Raw genomic sequence first — 21,076 nt, 5'->3', positions numbered from 1 at the left:
TCAGGGAAGAGTTAAGAAGACAATGGGAAATCCAGGAAAATTAGGACTTCAGCTGAAGAGTGTGAAAAGAAGGCCTCAGGTCAGAACTGTACAGTAGGGCTTCAGAACAACCAGTCCCGGGTGGGAAGGAGAAGCCTCTTTGGGAAAAGAATAAACTTGTTAAAAAATTTGTTCAGTGTTAAGACTTTGAAAAAATTTTAAATTGCTTGACACAATTTGGGGGAGGAGGGAATAGCCTTATTTTTTTCCCAAATAGACAGAAAACTATGGAAATAAAAAGGCAATTAACTCACACCTGAACTCATATAACATTGTGTCAACTATACTTCAATAAAAAATAAATAAATAAATATAAAACACCACAAAAATAGGTAATTAACTCTGGGAAAATCAAAGAGAGGTTCAACAAAGGAAACAGAGTAGATTACCACCCCCAAGTGTGAACAATCTTTACATAGTAATAATGTACATATTATTGGGTTTAACCAAAAATTATGATGCAGCCATACCGGGAAGCACGGGGGGTGGGAGTAACACTTGGGGAGAGGGGGAGAGTTGAAATCTTGTCCACCACAACCAGGAGGCAATAAAAAAATGTCCAAAATCAATAAACTGTTTTAAATATCATTATGAGCAAGACACGGATATGTAGAAATATGGTAGTAAAAATGCTGATATAATTTGCTCAGAGGTTCCCCCTTCTGGGAATTGGTTTGGGAATCGGTCTAGGAGTACAGAAAGGTGGACAGGAGACTGATATTTTTTATTAGAATTCAGTACTTTTTGACATTGCTAAAAGTGGTCACATATTACTTGAAAAAATAAATACTAATTTAACAAGATACACAGTTAAACAAAAAAATTAACAGTGTGTTTTACATTACAGTTATGTCACGTGTATTTTCTCTCCCACTTTATTATGTATCTTAAAGGTGAAATCTTTTTTAAAATATAATACATTTCAAATGTAAAAAACAACAGAAACAGTGCAACAGAGAGCGATGTATCTAACTAGACAGATTCAATGTATTTTCTACTTAAGCTCCTTCTCTTAAGGAGTTTACTTAAATATCCTAGCTCTCAAAGAAAAAGAAAACATTACTTATTAAGTACCAGCTCTCAACCTCTGGAGAATGAAACCATGTCTTTCCTAAAGAAAAAAAATGGTTTTTTCCCTATAATACTTGTTTGTATGTAATGACAAAATACAGGTAAGAGTGAAAAAAATATTGAAACCACCTACATATTTACCATCAGAAACAAAACCCATTGGCATATAGTCTTCCAGATTTTTCCCTGTGCTCTACATACCATCCCCCAACACAATTCTTCCTGACAAAAAGAGGTTGAGTTACATATACGCTGCTCTGTAACTTACTTATTCACCTGAAAAATATATTGTTGAAAGTATTTCAGGATAAATTTAGAAACACAAAACCCCGAAAACCTCTTCATTATTCTTCTTTATGGCTCCATAAAATTCCATTGTCTAGATATACCAAATTTTATTTATTTTCCCCTGGTTCAGGCTGTTTTCTGTCTTTCATCACTATGAACAGCTCCAACAAACATCCTCCTTTATACATACGGCTTTAAACAGTGTCCTATTATTGTCTTAAGATAGATTGATGGAAGTGGAATCGCTAAATATATTGTGAAGTCTTCTGCCACGCATTATCCAATTGCCCTCCATTTTAAACTCCAACTGGCAATCTTTAGGAGCTTTTATTGCCCAAATCCTTGCTAATACTGCATACATTCTTTAATCTCACACAACTTGAGAGGTAGAAATAGCATCGTGTCATTTAAATTTGTGTTTCTTTTATTTCTCGGGAAGTAGAATGTTTTTTATGCTTACCAGCCATGAGGATTCCTATTCTGTTTTACTTGTGTATGCGGCATATTCACATTGATTTTTAAGAGTTCTATACATTAAAAAAAACACCCTAGTTTGAATATGTTGCAAACATTTCTTCCTACATGCTGACTGTGAGGACAATGAACTGGAGAAGGTGAAGTCTGTGGGGCGGGGAGGAGGGGGACACAGTTTAGTGGCTCTGGCAGTGGTCTGGCTTAGTATATGAGAGAACACTTAAGTCAGGACCTGGGAAGGGTAGAGGGTAGGAAAAGATCCAGACATGCAATACAGGTCTGAAGAAATCTGCTAAAATATAAATCACGTTATTTTTTATCTCCATGTATCATCCCTTATTTTATTTCTGTGGCTTTTGTATGAAGCTTCAGACATTTTTAGGAATAAGGGGCATAGAACATGTAAGTCATAAAATTCTCGGTAAGGGATTAATAGCCTTCAGAATCTTGACAAAAAGTTATGCAACGTTATTCAAAATACATTTAAGTTAAATTAAATAATTAAGAAACTAGAAAGCTGTAAGAACAAGGACTCTGGCCTTCTGGAATCCTGAGTATGACACAAAGACATGAACAGAACTAAGCCCTATATTTATCAGGGCACTTAGAAGACAAACACCTGTGAGGGGAAAACATATTAGAAAACACAGTTCCTTTTATCATGAGGGCATGAATCAATCCCAAGAATTGGTGGACCTGGACTAGTTTGAAGACTTTTCTCAACAGGTGCTGGGAGGTCTCATTCTTTCTGCCAAACTCATTCCATATAATAACTAATGAATAGTCACAATTGATGAATGCAGGGAACCTAACCTAGGCCTCTCCTGTGCTCTTGGGCTCCAGCCCCTCTCTCCACAGAATCCCAGTGCAGACCCTCTCTTGCCCTGAGCTGCTTAGATCCCCTAGAATCTGCTGAAAAAGACACAAAGTCACGTGGTTGCTGGTGGAACAAAGTGAGAAAGGGAAGACCCTCATATCTTTGCTCCCCCAAGAAACGGGTCTGTTGTCAGATTCCCCACTGCCCTCTGATGGGTCGAGCACCAGCTCTTTCTTTTGGATACCAGCTTGCCCTACATAAAGGCAGGGAAATGAGAGCAAACTAAAATCATAAAGAAGGACCATTTCAAAAGATGTACTTATTTACAGATGATGGTCTAGCGAAAGAATAATAGTGCAAAGTAGAAAGATTTATTTTATGCCATCGGTTGCTCTTTAAATATAGACAAGATGAAAATGAAAATAAAATGTGTTCATAGGTTTCAGTTGGATAAAGTAATTACTGACCAACGCATTAATCAAATGGTGACAGAGTAAGCTACTGGGGAGGCTGCGGTGTGTGCCATTAAGAAAAAAAATCTATTAGATAAAATATAGCACACTAGGGAAAAAAGATGGAAGAGTTATAATAGAAAAATGACATAAAAAGAGAGTTTGAAATAGAAATGAGTAAAAATAGAAGTGAAAGGATTGGAAGAGAAAGATGATAATGGACTTTTAGCAGGTTTAAGTGATTTGGCTAGGAAAGGTGGCTGGGTCATCTCCAAAATTCTTTCAGCTCTCAGATGCTGAAACTGTGAGATGTAAAAGCTGGGGAAAGGCAAAGATGTCATCTTCATAACAAGTTGCTTCTGATCATAAAAAGTTTGGATTTATCAGAGCCCCCGAATCCATCTTCTCTCCTTCCTTGCTGCCACCGGTTGAGACCATTACCACCTGGGACCACTCCCCCATCACCAACTTCCTGGCCTCCCATCCCTGGCCACACACAGACCCCAGCACCCCGTCCACCTCACAGCCAGAGTCTCCTGAAACCCTGGCTCTGTGTTGTACTGTGACTGTGTTGTACTGTCACTCTCCTCTCCTAGAGCCTCTCCCGGATTCCAGTGGCATTCAGATTGGAACTGGAATGCCATAGTGGTCCCAAGAATGGAAAGAACAGTGCTTGAAAGTGGGGTACTAGAGAGTTAATTTTTTACTTCATGGATTTTTCTCTAAGATGCACCCTGTAGATGGGCATTTGATGTAAAAGAGCAAAGGATTCTATAAATCACAGTATCCCCATGATGTAATTAAAACACTACATTCTTGGGGCACCTGGCTGGCTCAGTCAGTGGAGCGTGTGTGCGACTCTTGATCTCTGGGTTGTGGGTTCGAACCCCATGTTGGGTGCAGAGACTGCTTAAAAATAAAATCTTTAAAAATTAATTAATTAATTAAAACACTACCTTCTTCTTTACCTGTCAATTTATGTGAACTTGGCTGAACATGAGCAGTACCTGTCCCTAATGAATCTCTCAAAGTCAAGAGCATCTGATTGATTGGTGTGCTAATATTGCATTATCACCCCAGAGAAGGAAAAGTTAACAATCACAATTCCAGGAGAAATTTATTGGGACAGGCTGGCTAAGGTTATGCTCAAACTTACTGATGTAATGTACTAAAGCCACACGTAGGACCTCATGGAGAGGCCGCAGGGTATGGAGAGAGGCCTCAGGTGGGTGGCTGAGAAGAGACTCTGAAGCCAGAGCGCCTGCGTCTGACAGCTCAGCTCCACTGCATGCTTTGTGATCTTGGGCAGACAGTTTACCTTTCTCTACCTCAGTTATGCCATCTGTTAAAAAGGGCCTAGGAACAGTGCCTATTTCATACAGCTGTTATAAGAATTAAGAGTTAATCCACGTAGGGGCGCCAGGGTGGCTCACTCAGTTAAGTGTCTGCCTTCGGCTCCGGTCCTGATCCCAGCAACCTGGGATCAAGCCCCACATCAGGATCCCTGCTCATCAGGGAGTCTGCTTCTCCCTCTCCCTCTGACCCTCCCAACTGCTCATCCCCCCCCAATAAATAAATAAAATGTTTTTTAAAAACATCACTTTGGGGCACCTGGGTGGCTCAGTAGGTTAAGTATCTGCCTTTGGCTCAGATCATGATCCCGGGGTCCTGGGATTGAGCCCCACGTTGGGCTTCCGGCTCAGTGGGCAGTCTGCTTCTCCCTCTCCCTCTGCTCCTCCCAACTAGCTGTCCCCCAGCTCACGCCCTCTCTCTCAACTTATTTTCCCACTTGGAATTCACAAGAATGACAAAGATATCAGTACCTCCATTACACTCACTTTTGAATAAACTGATTCCTCATATTCATGAGATGCTCTGGAGCCAACATCGGACAAGCATGGCAAGAAAAGGGCTCGAAAGTGTTATTTACACACAGTGCATCACCTACCTATAAAGTGGTCCAAACCTATGTATATGTCACTGTCTGAAATCTTAACCACACCATTGTTCCGTGGCATTTTTGAATTCTTGCATTTCTGTGCTCTAATTTCAAAAATCATACCCCTTCTGAATGGCCAGAGCTAAAGTAATTAATTTGGGGGTGCAAGGGATAAGAAAGAGGAAGAGAAACAGCCCTATATCTGAATACATGCTCATATTTAAAACTGACTTATTTTAAATTTCATATTTCATTCTTCACCCTTTCAGTGATAAATAAATGTCAGTTAGTCTTAAGTTCAACAAGTTGAGATCTAAAAAAGTATGAGAAAAAATGTTCTAACTACCAGATGTTAGTTTAATATGGATTATGATCTAGAAAACATTATATTCCTATAAGATAAATGTTTCCCAGATAGACGGACAAATTGTATGTGTATCTTTTCAGAGGTCATAATTCAAAGCACTGTTTACTTGAACAAAACCTGAGAAGGAAATGCTGACCAGAGCAAGAAAAGTATTCTTGCTTAGCTATATTATCACACTAAAATGTCAGTTCAGATCCTTTTGTTTGCTTTGAATAGGCCAGACTACAACACAGAGACAAGAAAAAGTCAACAAAGGGTCTGAACATCAACATGACCTTGGCTAAGATTTACATTTTGTCAGGACAAATGATTCACATAAATAAACCCAGCCACTTCGTTAGTGGCTGTCCTGGAGTACAGACCACGGAGTTGAAAAATTGGTTCTTCTGGCAGTCTCCACCCTGTGTCCTTGAAGAAAGCCCACTCTCCTTGTTGCCAAGCACTCTGGTTATCTTCCTTGGTAAAAGAAACCTGTTTCGCATACAACACTTGTTGACCTAAAATAGCTATGATGCATTCCTTCCATTTTGGGTTCCCTGAGGGCCAAACTTGAGCCACAGTATTTTGCTCAAGGCCCTTGGGGCGCCTGGGTGGCTCAGTTGTTAAGTGTCTGCCTTTGGTCCAGGGCGTGATCCCGGGGTCCTGGGATCGAGCTCTGCATCAGGCTCCCTGTTCTGCTGGGAGCCTGCTTCTTCCTCTCCTTCTCCCCCTTGTGTTCCCTCTCTCGCCGGCTGTGTCTCTCTCTCTGTCAAATAAATAAATAAAATCTTAAAAAAAAAAAAAAAAAACCCTTGTCCAGGTCCAACGGGTCACCGCCTAATAGAATGTAAATCCACTCCTGCTGCCTAAACATTATTTTGAAGATTTATTTATTTATTTGAGTGGGGGGAGGGGCAGAGGGAGAGAAAAAGAATCACAACCTACTGAGCAGGGAGCCTGACATGGAGCTTGAACCCACAGCCCCTAGATCATGACCTGAGCCGAAACCAAGAGTCGGATGCTTAACCGATGGAGCCACCCAGGCGTCCCACTGCTTAAATATTTTTAACAGCTCTTTTTGCTCCTTCAGAGATATAAAAATATAACTACAAACCAAGTGCTTAGTTTTATCTCAGGGATATTGTGGTAGAAAGAGCTAAACCAGGAGGGAGACTCCCAATCTCAAGGTGGTCCCACTACTAAACAACGCCATGACCTTCAGCAAGTCACAGGGTTTGGTGGAACCCCCGACTTCTGATCTGCATAAGAGGGGAAGGAGAGCAAATGATTTCAAGGTTGCTTCTAGCTCCAAAAATGCCCATGATCCTACCTGTTGTAGGTCACTTCCATTTTTAGGTAACAGGGTATAACAGAAAAAACACAGATTCAGAATCGCATTGATGTGGATTGGAATCACTGAGGTTAGAACTTCTCTGACATTCAATTTCCTTACTATAAAGAAGAGATCATATCGCCTAGATAATATTGCTGATATAACCCATCACCAGCTAGTTGTAAAGATTAAATTAGCACATATATGTCAGCTGTTTACAGTGGTTTGTTTAGAATAGAGCCTCAATTAAAGAAAAAAAAAGTTGCCCAGTTTATGTTTTCAACTCTGGACTTTAAAAATCAATATGAATTTGAGACTTTCAAAAAACCACTTGTGGCATATTCTGTTTCTTCAATTGTCACATTAATTCTTCCTTCTTTATATCCACTTCCATCTTCAAGTAGAAAATTTGCTTTTCTGTTTCCTTTTTGTACATAGTCTCCAAACCAGAGTGGCCTCCTTTATAATTGTGCTCCCTAAATTACAGCTTTTTTATTTTTAAGGAAAAGTGCTGTCTTTGCTCTGGATTCTTGTTTCACAGGTGGATGACTCTGTACCTAAAAATACGGGTACTCTCAGCGTCTCAGCAAAGATACTGCCGTGTCATGTATGTTCAGCTGGGGAACAAGAAATGCAGCACATGAGTCCTACGGAGACACGAAAATCTTCCTGAGAAAAACTCACCTCTCCAAATCTTTCCACGTTTTGTATTTTAGATAAGTTTCCACCAATAGACAGATCATCCAAGCTAGAAAGAATTTTATTAATACTTCCTTCACTGGATGGTCTATTTTTCAGCTTGGATCGAAAAATGTCTCCTTGGACCCATAACGATGCCTGTTTTCTGTAAAAAGGAGAGAAAACAAAATAATCTGTAAAATAAATTACTATCACCCCCTCGAACATATTATATCCTATGGGTGAAAAGATTAGCAGATAAACCTTTACAAGTCAGACTAGAAAGATTATGAAATCTTAGAATTATTTTTAAAAGTCATTTGCTGAAAGTCAGAATGAAGTTATATGAATTAAATTAAATAAATTATATTAAAGTTCTATATGAAGCACAAATACCTCTCTTCAAATATATGACTACATAACCATTCATGAGTCACCTATTGAGGTTCTTAGATACTTACAACAACAGCCACAAAAAAGACTGTGAGCCCATTTGCCTTTTACATATGAATCTGAAATCTGTAAGGTATTTCTCAAATAGCAATTTGATATCTCTATAAAAAAACAGCTGGAGTGAACTGGACTCAAAGATGTAGGTGAAGAAACCTGAATCAGAGAGAGCACCTAAAAGACTACTAAAGCCATAACTGCATGTGGCACCATGAAAAAACACACAACTTTAGAAACCCATTCTTACCACCTAAAAGCAAGGTACAGAAAGCCTCAACTAGACTGTCCTTTGAGAATCAGAAAATGTGCTTCATCTGTAAGTGTTCTTTAATTCAATAAGCACAATTTTAACTGTTTTCAAGGGTATAAGAACTTAAGACATGTAAACAAAATGACAGTCTGGGCTTAAAATTTTTATTGATAGATTCACCTTCCTGCATTTCTTTTAAGATAAACTACCCATCAGATAGTTTTCATTCTATTCTATGTCATACTGTACAGAATAGAATTAAGCTAAAATTGTGGCTCATCATAAGGAATATCAGTATCTAGGGAAATAACAGCATGATCAAGGAGATCCTACCAATAAGAACACAGATTCATTTTTTGAGGCAACAGAAAGACCAAGGAGTCCTTCCCCCCAAAGATTCCAAATAAAATTAAGGTCAAAGCACTAGGAGAAAAACAATGACAAAAAATCCTCCCTGAACTGTACTCTCATTGGACCCTCAAGAAAGGAATCCACCTTTCCTTTTTAAAAGAGTTTACTCTCAAATCAGAACTTTTGTTTATGATTAAACATTGTTGAAAGTCTTGAAGAAAAGATTCACTTCTAAACTATATAGCAAAATTTTACATGTGCAATGTCTCCAACCAAGTATATACACGTGGGCATCACCCTATGGAGACATACTTGTATACAAGACACAAAAATGCTTATTGCAGCTTTATTTGTAATTAAAAAAAAAAAAACGGAGATACCTAATGGACAACAAGCTTATTAACAGTAGATCCATTCTGTGAAATATTATACAGCCAGTAAAAAGCCTGGGATGGACCTCTATGTAGTAATAAAGAAGAATAGCTGTGAAATAAAGCGTTCGTGAATGGAAAATATAAGTAAAAGAGTGGAAAGTATTATCCCATTTTTTTCTATTAAAAAAAGTTATAATTTGGGGCTCCTGGGTGGCACAGCGGTTAAGCGTCTGCCTTCGGCTCAGGGCGTGATCCCGGCGTTCTGGGGTCGAGCCCCACATCAGGCTCCTCCACTATGGGCCTGCTTTCTTCCTCTCCCTCTCCCCCTGCTTGTGTTCCCTCTCTCTCTGGCTGTCTCTATCTCTGTCAAATAAATAAATAAATAAATTTTTAAAAAAGTTATAATTTAACTGAAAGTTCAGTTATCGAGATCATACAGCAACATATTGACTAGTTACTCCCAAGAACAAAAGGAAACTTTCACTTTCTATTGCATGTCTATGCTGTTTGACTTTTTTAAAACAATGTGCCTCATATGCCTCATAGATAGATAGATCAAAGCAGAACAAAGCTAGCGTTAGTATGGAAAAGAACCTTTAAAGTTACTATCATAAAAGACAGCAGACAGCACATCACTTCATTGCTCTAACAACAGTATTTATAAAAACACCTTTAGAAAGAAGTCAATTTAATAAGTGTCCAAAGGTTAACAGCCTGGGATGGGACTGGGTGATTGGGAGGCTTTCTTTTTTTTTTTTTTTTAATATAATATCCTACTCCACTTTCAAATAAGAGCTGTTTTTTTTCTTTTTTCTTTTTCTTTTTTTTTTTTAAAGATTTTATTTATTTATTTGACAGAGACAGAGACAGCCAGAGAGAGACGGAACACAAGCAGGGGGAGTGGGAGAGGAAGAAGCAGGCTCATAGCAGAGGAGCCTGATGTGGGGCTCGATCCCACAACGCCGGGATCACGCCCTGAGCCGAAGGCAGGCGCTTAACCGCTGTGCCACCCAGGCGCCCCTGTTTTTTTTTCTTTTGATTTTTGCTCACTTTTCAGGATTTTCCAAATAAAGCAAAAGGAAAAAGGAACACCTTTAGTCCTATTTCCGAGACGGACAGTATAGAGGCTCTAGATATAAAATATGTTGTCCACATGTAAGACTAACTTAACACTTCGAGCATTGTTCTAAAATTAGAATTCATTTAAATTATCTTAAGAAATTTCCAGCATGTTTTTAAATGGATTAAATTTTAAAATAAAAACCAGTGAAATCTTAAAGATATGAATAAAATAAAGACTCCGGAAGTCTACACACACCAGTTCACTAGGGAGTGTGGCAGGATCTGCCTTCTCTTACGGCAGAAGGTACTTTTCAGAAGCAAACCACTGAGGAATATTTTCTGAGCTTTAGATATATAAACTGATGGGGTTACCCTAATCACTGAGTCACATTCAATTTTTCTACACCAACTGTAAAAATATGGATACAAATAAAAAACTCCTAAGTTTTGCTTCCTTTGTGGAAACCTTCATAAAACCATGGTATAGCCTCCCGGCTACCTTGCATTTTCAGAAATCCTTGCTTTAAGTTTTTATTCCTCAAGATTCTTTCCACTTAATGCTGCATCTAGTATAACTCTTTATCTGACAGTTGACTCTTATATCCTTCCAAAATAGTAGTAAACAAAGAGCGTAGTCCTTGACACAGTATGAACGATTCAAAAGGTAAGTGTTAAATTCATAAATGAGTACCCTTGAGCCTCTGGTCAAAACACTCTGTAATAAAGAACTATTTCACAGGGAGAGAAGACTCCGCTCTGCGACAGATAGTGGGAAATTCAAATGAATGAAACCTACAGGAAGGATAGGAATATACAGATAAAAGAGAATTCCTGTCCCTAAAAAGTTCCCAGTTACCTATAAGAAAAGCAAACAACCGAAATCCAGTATCAACGCCCTATGACCAATATTTGCCCTTAACTCAATCTGAAAGAATCAGAGACAAGGTCCCTGAAGTATCTAGAAAGATTAGCAGAACTTAGCCAGCAGAGTCTTTCCAAAGCAAAGAAACAGCAGGGGCTTGAGGAAATAGTGATATCAAAGAACCAAGCACATCTGGGAAACTGGGCTGTTTGATTTGGCTGAAGCAGAGGTTATGACAGAAGCAAGCAGCAACTAGTCCATGACGGACCCTGCCCGCCATGCTAAGTAATGCAGATCTGAGAATCGAAAAAAATCCCAATTCCAAAATGTTATAAAATGAAAACTCTGATGCGGCTGCCAACCTAAGGATGGAAATTACAAAGTGACACACTTCGCTTGCTTGGTTTCAAAGACTCCATCTGTCCCGTCACTGGAAAGACTTGATTTGAACCTGAATATTAAAGATGAATAAGGTGTCAAAGCTGATTTGTGTGTTGCTAAGTGATGCTCTACGCAAGTGCCTTTTATGAAAAAGTGGCACTGCACGCAAATCCCTTTTTTATTGACAGTTAAGAATCGCTCTGGCTTTTATTGTGGTGTCTATTACTCCTTAAAAGCCTCATCTCAAACAGAAGAAGTAAAACGTGTATTTTTAAGTATTTAGCATTTAAAAATCAAATCCTATGAAGCTAACACACCAGCTCAAAGTAAATCCTCCAGTAACGTAGTGGATTTTCTAAGACAGCATGAGATTACTAACCCTCTGCCGTAAGAACGTGTGCTTTGAAATAACAGGAGGAGATCTGTCTTGATTTAAACAGAGCCTTTTGAGAGAGGTTGCCAGTGTTGGGGGTCAAGTGTTTTTGGCCAAGTCCTGGCCCTGGGTTAGTCAGGCCTGAGACATAAGAAAATAACTAACTTGGCTTCATTACAAGCAAAGTCACAGCCTTCACGAGTCTTTTTAAAAATCTGTTTTGAGGGGCGCCTGGCTGGCTCAGTTGGTTAAGCATCTTACTCTTGATTTTGGCTCAGGTCATGATCTTGGGGTCATGAGACGGAGCCCCATGACGGGCTCCTCGCTCAGAGGGGGGGGCGGAGAATCAGCTTGAGATTCTCTGTCCCTCTCCCTCTGCCCCTCCCCCTGCGAAGTAGCATTGTTACAGGTGTTCCTGGTTTTGAATTCAGAACACAATGATAGTCATGTGCAGCTGCTTCTGTTTGTAGCTGACCTCTTCTCCCTCACATCCTTGAGTCCAAACTAAGCCTATCTCCCCACTGTCTTAACTCATCGTCTTCATCTTCATCACTTCTTCCATCCTGGACGCACCTTTGTCCAGTACCCTGACCTCAGTGTCCATCCAAAGCCACCATTTGGTGATTCTATACAGAAACCCAGCCCATGTTCTAGCTCAAGGTAGGCCTACTCTAGCTGTGACTGGGGCACCAGTCTACCCTGCACGCCTCCTACTCCACTGCCCCAGGGCTATTATGGAAACAGAGATAGTTCCCAGTTTAAAGAACTGGACTAACAAAATCATCCAACTTGATATCAGAGGAAGATAGATCAGAAAGCAGGACCCAATGTTCAGGAGGTGGAAAGGAGATACTATTCAAGGAGTTCTACACATACTTTGGTACAAATGAAAGGTTTACTAGGAAGATGTTTAGACAGAGAATTTGAGGGTAGAAGGGAAGATTCTTCATTCTGAAACACACAAGAAAATGTAGCTGGAAGAGAAAAAATGAGTTAGAGATTTCCCAAAGCTAGCTGTAGTTTAGGTATAGACATCCACAGTCCGAAGCTGGTTCAGTGGTATCATGCCAAAATACAAACTTTACAACTAAACCTGGTGCATTATTGCTTACAAGACTATTCTGTTTCCACCTCTAACCCTTTCCACATATGCAATGAAACAAAAACCAGTCAATTGTCTATCTTTAGTAATTGACATGAGTATTTCAGGGCAAATTTCTGATGTCACCATTGCCCACAACTCTTATACATACTATATCCTTAATACTGGAACCCAAATTAGGATTTCATTTTTGCTTAGCCAATAGATTCAGTACAACTGACAGTCAATAAATGAATAAAATGATGCAATAGTGAATAATGAAAAGCAATTCAGAGGTCTATTAATGAGTGTTACTGCAAAAATGTGACTGTCAAATAGTGCAAACTCGAACCTATGCAATGTGCTTGTTATTCTTATAAGTAAACCACAATATCATCTATGGTTATTTTAAATTCCGGTTTATAACACTTCTGGTTTTAATTTCTGTATTTTAGGAAAGATAAATTCTTAAATCTTTAAAACAGATTATAAAAAATGTCAATACATATTCCTTGAACTACTATATGTATCTAAAAAAATTACGAAAAAGAGTAGGAATCAATTATAATTAAAAACTCAAGCCATTATTGTTAGACATTTTCAAGAATTCTTCCATTTTCTTGAACAAGTTTTCTTTGTCTTATTTTTGATAATTTCCCAAAATAAAAAGCAATGGTTTAACTACTAATTTTTGATGTTGCTCATTCCAATTGTGAAACTTACCAAATACTATAAGCACCAAATTGAACGTAGCATAAGTGATATTTACAGGGTAAGAATGACCCATGGACCCTCGTTATACAATGTGGTTGGGGGACCAGCAGCATCATAACACCTGGGAGCTTATTAGAAATGCAGAATCTCAAGTCCCACCCTAGACCTCATGAACCAGAAACTGCATTTAATAAGATCCCTAAGTGATTCTTACACACTTTAATATTTAAAAAGTACTATAGATAACTGAAGGCTTACAACTACATTAGAATCTTGACAAATATTCAACTGACTGGAAGTTGATGAAAATATCTATGATAATGAAGCAGAAAGGGGGAATTTTTGATTTAGGAGTTTAGGAATAAAAAGAGAATGCAACAACAAAATTGTTCCCCCCAAAGATGACTTTATTCAAATTGGAAGCTCTACTTTACAAAGACAAAAATCCCTGCAGGGTTGAGATTTAAGCTTTATGTGAGTTCTGTGTCAGGAGGAAACTTACAAGTAAAAAGAACTTCCATGCTCATGGATTGGAAGAATTAATATTGAAAAGTCGATACTGCCCAAAGCAATCTACAGATTCAATGTAATCCCTATCAAGATTCCAATGACATCTTTCACAGAAATAAAACAAACAATCCTAAAATTTGTATGGATCCCACAAAAGATCCCAATAGCCAAAACAGTCCTGAGAAAGAACAAATCTGGAGGCATCACACTTCCTGATTTCAAACTATATTACAAAGCTAAAATTATCAAAACAGTATGGTAAGGGGGGCGCCTGGGTGGCAGAGCGGTTATGCGTCTGCCTTCGGCTCAGGGCATGATCCCGGTGTTCTGGGATCGAGCCCCACATCAGGCTCCTCTGCTAGGAGCCTGCTTCTTCCTCTCACTCCCCCTGCTTGTGTTCCCTCTCTTGCTGGCTGTCTCTATCTCTGTCAAATAAATAAATAAAATCTTTAAAAAAAAAAAAAAACAGTATGGTAAGGGCATAAAGGCGGACACAGATCAGTAAAATGAAATAGAGAGCCCAGAAATAAACCCACACATATAAGATAAAATAATTTATAACAAAGAAGCCAAGAATACACAATGGGGAAAGGACAGTCTCTTCAATAAATGGTGTTGAGAACACTGGGCAGCCATATGCAAAAGAATGAAACTGGACCACAATCTTACACTGTACACAAAAGTCAACTCAAAATGAATTAAAGACCTGAACATCAGACCTACAACCATAAAACTCTTAGAAGAAAACATAAGCAATAAGCTCCTTGGTATTAGCCGTGGCAGTGAGTTTTTGGCTCTGACATCAAAAGCAAAGGCAACAAAAACAAAAATAAACAAATGAGACTATATCAAACTAAAAAATTTCTGCACAGCAAGGAAAACCTTCGACAAAATGAAAAGGCAGCCTACCAAATGGAAGAAAATGTTTGCAAATCGCATGTCTGAAAGGGGTTAATATCCATAATATATAAAGAACTCACACAACTCAATAGCAAAAAACCAATCAGATTAAAAAATGGGCAGGGGATCTGAATAGACATTTTCCCAAAGACATATAGGTGGTCCACAAGTACATGAGAAGATGCTCACCATCACTAATTATCAGGGAAATGTAAATCAAAACCACAATGAGATATCATTTTACACCTGCCAGAATAGCTGTTATCAAAACAAACAAACAAACAAACAAAAAATAGCAAGTGTTGGAGAGATTGTGGAGAAAAGGAAAACTTTGTGCAGTGTTGGTGGGAATGTAAATTGGTGCAGCCATTATGGAAAACAGTATGGAAGTTCCTCAAAGAATTTTATTTTATTTTATTTATTTATTTTGTTTTTATTTTTTTTTAGAGAGAGAGAGACAGCCAGTGAGAGAGGGAACACAAGCAGGGGGAGCGGGAGAGGAAGAAGCAGGCTCCCAGCGGAGGAGCCCGATGCGGGGCTCAATCCCAGGATCCCGGGATCGCGCCCTGAGTCGAAGGCAGACGCCTAAGGACTGAGCCACCCAGGCGCCCCAAGAATTTAAAATAGGATTACCATATGATCCAGCAATTCTACTTCTGAATGGAATGAAAACACTAGTTGGAAAAGATATATACACTGCTATGTTCATTGCAGCATTATTTACAACAGGAAAGACATGTTAGCAACCTAAGTGCCTATTAATAAATGACTGAGGGGCGCCTGGGTAGCGCAGTCGTTAGGCATCTGCCTTCGGCTCAGGGCGTGATCCCGGGATCCTGGGATTGAGCCCCGCATCGGGCTCCTCCGCTGGGAGCCTGCTTCTTCCTCTCCCACTCCCCCTGCTTGTGTTCCCTCTCTCGCTGGCTATCTCTCTGTCAAATAAATAAATAAAATCTTTTAAAAAAAAAATAGATGACTGAATAAAGAATACACACATGCAATCTGATACACAAATCACATAAATACCTAAAGAATATAACATAAATACATAAAGAATATTATTCAGCCATAAAAAAGAAGGAAATCTTGCCATTAGCAACAACATGGATGGACCTTGAGGGCATTGTGCTAAGTGAAATAAGCCAGAAAGAGAAAGACGAACACCATGTGATCTCACTTATATATGAATTCTAAAGAAAAAAAGAAAAAGAATTCATAGATAAAGAGAACAAATTGGTGGTTGCCAGAATGGGGGATGGGAAGTGGGCAAAATGGGTGAAGGGGGTCAAAAGGTATAAACTTCCAATTATAAAATAAATAAGTCCTTGGGCTATAATGTACAGCATGGAGACTGACTATAGTTAATAACACTGCACTGTGTAACTGAAAGCTGTTAAGAGAATAAATCTTGAAAATTCTTATCACAAGAAAAAGAAATTCATAACTATGTTGTGGTGATGGGTGTTAACTAGACTTATGGTGGTGATTATTTAACAATATTTACAAATATCAAATATTACATTGTACACCTGAAACTAATATAATGTTACATGTCAATTACATCTTAAACATTTTAAATTAAAAATAAATACATGAATAAAAATAAAACAACATCATCATATCATGCCCCATTGTAAAGAATCTCCGTGGGCTGAAGGCCTCTCCTCGTGGGAACCCAATACTGGCCCCTACAGGCTTCCTTTCTAATGAATGAAAGCTTTAATGGATCATGATCCAGAGGTCAGCACAGTGTCACAAACTGAACATTCAATAAATAGACTCAAACAAGTCATGAAAGCAGCCTGACCCCACCTCTGTACTTCCGCAGGCTGTCCCTGAGAAGGATGAGTTTAGACTTGGCTCAATAATAAAAGAGACGTGTTCGTGCCTCATTTTAAAAACTTGAGGATGTTTGGTAGAACACATATCTTGGGTTCAGAATGGACTTTTTAGCTTAAGAACAACAGTTTTAAGTAGAAGAGAAACCACTTGGTGGTTGTTTTGTAAACAATTTTATTTATAGCCTAGAAAAAAGTTTAAATATAAGATTTCAGACCATAACAAAGAAGAGCTGTTGATCTGACAATACATAAACTCATCAACTCACAAGGATGCTAATATAATAAACATCCCTCTTACTGCTGGTGGGATAGGAGGAAGTTTTCTTCAAGACGCAGAAACCAAACACCTGGCCACATTTTAGTCTTCAAGGACTAGCAGGATGTGTTTCCCTAAAGTCACGGATTTAGAATTAACATTACCTAAAAGGCAATGATTGGATGTTTCAACTCTGAAAGAATACAATTCCTCTAACTTACGCAGTCATTTTTGACAGATGAAAACCTGTCAGAAAACTTTTTAATCCTCTTACTTCTCCCCTAATGGATGTGTTACTTATTCATGCTTTTGCGTCATCGATGGTGTCACTCTCTTCACCTCTCCTACCATTAGTCAGGCTTCAAAGCCCTTCATCTCTCCTACCATTAGTCAGGCTTCAAAGCCTGAGACTGGTACCCACCTGTCTCTAATTCCTCAGTCTAACTTCCAGCCCCTTCAAGAAAAGCCATCCCCTTTAGATGACAATAGTTTCTTTTCAGTCTCCCTCTACCCGAGTCATCTTACACATGGCTGCAGCCCAGTATTCCTTAAATAACATGTGCATCTCAGGACTCACCTACTTTAGATAGCCTGAAGTAGAAATGTGATGAATAAGAGAAGTTCAGAATGCCCATGTTCACAGAGGATCTGTGTATCTTACTGCACCTACGTGCTGACTATCCACACCACCGTACACTATCCATACCGTTACAGGAGTTTCCTATCTACGCAAAGCTGCTGTAGCAAATTACCACACACCTAGTGGCTCAGAAGAACACATATTTACTTCCACACAGCTCTGGAAGTCAGAAGGCCAACATCAGTTTCACTGAGCTAGAGTCAGGTATTGGCAGGGTTGGTTCTTTCTGGAGGCTCTACAGGGAGAATCTGTTTACTTGCTTTTTTCAGCTGCCAGTGGCTGCCCATATTTCTTGGTTTAGCCCCTTCCCCCACCTTCAAAGTACATCAATTCAATCTGTTTCCATCATCACATTTCTTCTACCTGACTCCTCCTGTGTCCCTGTGATTAGATTGAACCTACAAGAATAATCCAGGACAATCATTCCACTTCAAGATCCTTAACTTGACCACATTTGCAAGAGCCCCATTTACAAGATATTGAGTGGGGTTTATTCCTGGGATGCAAGGCTTATTTAATATGTTTTAAAAAAAAAAAATCAAGGCAATCCACCAAATTAACAGGCTAAGAAAGAAAATGACATGATCATATCAATCAGTGCAGAAAAAGCATGACAAAATTCCATACTCATTCATGATAAAACTCTCTGGAAAAGAGAGGGGAACTTCCTCCACTTGATAAAGTACATCTATAGCAAACCTCTAATTAACATTCTATTTAATGGCAAATGCTTCCCCCAACCCCAAGATTAGGAACAAGTGAAGAATGTCTGCTCTCACCCCTCTTATTCATCATAGTGCTAAAAGTTCAGACTATGCACCAAGGGAAGAAAAGAAAAGACATGCAGATTGGAAAGGAACTAAAACTGTCCCTATTTGTAGATGACATGATTGTCTTTGCAGAAATCCCCAGGAATTCATGTGCGTAACTGTGCGTGTGTGCACACACACACACACACACCCCTAAGTTTCAGGATATAAAATAAACATAGATAGAAAATCAACTGTATTTATACACACTAGTGATGAACACATGAACTCTGAAATTTAAAATATAATACTATTCATAATCATGCAAAAAAAGCAAAATACTTAGGTGTAAATCTAACAAAATAGGACTTGTAAGCTGAAAGCTACACAATACTGATGAAAGAAATCAAAGGTGATCTAAATAAATGAAGAGACATACTGCATTTACAGATTGGAAGACTCAAGAGTACTAAAGATGTCATTTCTCCCCAAACTGATATAGAGGTTTAACACATTCCTATCAAAATCACAGCATGATTTTTTGTAGATATGGACAAGATTATTCTAAAATTTACATAGGAAAGGAAAGGATCTGGCACTGCTAAGATAATTTAACTAGAGAAAGTAGGAGGAACTGCTCTTCCAACATTAAGGCTCACTCACTATATAGGTACCATGTGGAGAGAGTGTGGTATCAGAAGAAGGACCGACAAATACATCAGTGGAACAAACAAAATAAAGAACAAAGAAATAATAATAATACATATGCCCACCTAATTTTTAACAAAGATGTCAAAGCAATTCAATGGAGAAAAGATAATCTTTTCAACAAATAGTGCCAGAGAAACTGGACGTCCATAGGCAAAAAAAAAAATGAATCTTAACCTAAGTCTTGCGCCTCATACAAAAATTAACTCAAAATGAATCACCAACTCAAATGAAAACATATAACCAGAAACCTTTTAGAAAAAACATGAGAAATTATGGGAATCTAGAGCCAAGCAGAGAGATCTTAGATTTGATACTAAAAGCATGATCTAAAAAAGGGGAAAAATGGTAAATGGGACTTCATCAAAATTTAAAATTTTTCCTCTGCGAAATATCCTATTAAGAGAATGAAAGACAAGTCATAGACTGAGAGAAAATATTTTCAAAATATTTATCAGATAAAAAACTGTCACTTAGAATGTATCAAGAACTTCTCAAGGGACACCTGGTTGGCTCAGTCAGTTAAGAGTCTGCCTTTGGCTCAGGTCATAAAACTGGGGTCCTGGGATTAAGCTCCCTAATCAGTGGGAAGTCAGCTTCTCCCTCCCCCTTTGCCCCTCCCTGCCATTTGTGCTCTCTCTCTTGCTCTGCTCTCTTGCTCTGCTCTCTCTGTCTCTCAAATAAATAAATAAAATCTTTAAAAAAAAGAACTCTCAAAACTCAATAATAAGAAAACAAACAACTCAATAAGAATGGACAAAAGACTTGAACAGACACTTCACCAAAAAGATACATGGATGGCAAATAAGTACATGAGAAGTTGCTTACAGTTACTTAATAGGGAAATGCAAATTAAAACCATAATGATATATCATTATATACCTATCAGAGTGGCTAAAACAAAAACAGCAACACCACCAAATGCTGGCAAATATAAAGAAAAACTCAATCATTCATGCATTGCTAGTAAGAATGCAAAATAAAACAGCCACTCTAGAAAACAGTTTGACAGTTTCTTATAAAACTAAACATGTACCATACAACTCACCAACGGCAGTCTTTCTCGGGCACTTAGCCCAGAGAAATGAAAACTTATGTTCACACAAAAACATACATACAAACAGTTATAGCATCTTTATTCATAATAGCCAAAAACTGTAAACAGCCCAGCTATCCTTCATGGTTAACAAACAGTAGTATATTCATACCCAGGAATACTACTCAGCCATAAAAAGGAACAAGGGAGGGGCACCTGGGTAGCGCAGTCATTGGGCGTCTGCCTTCAACTCAGGGCGTGATCCCAGAGTTCCGGGATCGAGTCCCACATCAGGCTCCTCGGCTGGGAGCCTGCTTCTTCCTTTCCCTCTCCCCTGCTCTGTTCCCTCTCTCGCTGGCTGTCTCTCTGTCACATAAATAAATAAAATCTTAAAAAAAAAAAAAGGTACAAGGGAGGGGCGCCTGGATCGCTCAGTCAGTTGAGCGCCCGATTCTTGATTTCAGCTCAGGTCATGATCTCAGAGTCGTGGGATGGAGCCCCATGCTCAGTGTAGAGTCTGCTTGATATTCTCCCTCTTCCCTCTCCTGCCCCCCCAACTTGTTCTCACTCCCTCTCTCTCTCTCTCTCTAAAAAATAAGTAAATAAAATCTTTAAAAAAAAATAGTCAGGGAAGGAAGTGAACTGAAGTATGTCGTCACCACGGCACCTCAGTCTCCCTGTGAGCCGGCACCTGCCCCCAGTGGGCCACAGCACACCCTACAATGGAGCAGAGATTACATAGGTACCCCACACTCCCCTTCTAGACACCCAAGCAAGTGGTCCCAGTGGGAATCTTTGCTCATTCCCTTGGCCACCATATCCCCAGGAACTGCTTCATAGAAAGTCATCTGATGGCCCATACCCCATGGCCTCTACAAGCCTTTCAGAACCAAACCCATCATTGCGCACGCCCTGGATTACCCCTGTCATATCACAAGACCAACCATTTCAGGTTCTCCAATGTCAACTAGACCCTTATCTCCAAATGACACTTACATCTCCTAATTTCCCATCCCACCCCTCAAATCCAATAATACCATCTTATAATACTCTTTTCAGAAAATAAAGATGGAAATGCTTCACAATTCATCTTATGAAGTC

The 21,076-nt window shown here is 39.0% G+C and overlaps 1 protein-coding gene across 4 annotated transcripts in view; it reads right to left on the bottom strand.

The window, feature by feature from the left end:
• The window catches only part of CDC14A (cell division cycle 14A), a 167,540-nt gene that overhangs the window by 28,006 nt on the left and 118,458 nt on the right, over nt 1-21,076 (bottom strand). For all 4 annotated transcript variants that reach the window (XM_011226918.3, XM_034653979.1, XM_034653977.1 and 1 more), the window contains one exon: nt 7,444-7,603. In XM_011226918.3, coding sequence (XP_011225220.1) covers nt 7,444-7,603 — 160 coding nt within the window. The remainder of the gene's footprint in view (nt 1-7,443; nt 7,604-21,076) is intronic.

The sequence above is a fragment of the Ailuropoda melanoleuca genome, chromosome 2 (assembly GCF_002007445.2).
Source record: "Ailuropoda melanoleuca isolate Jingjing chromosome 2, ASM200744v2, whole genome shotgun sequence".
Taxonomy (NCBI): Eukaryota; Metazoa; Chordata; class Mammalia; order Carnivora; family Ursidae; genus Ailuropoda; species Ailuropoda melanoleuca.
This window is presented reverse-complemented; position numbering and strand designations above follow the sequence as displayed.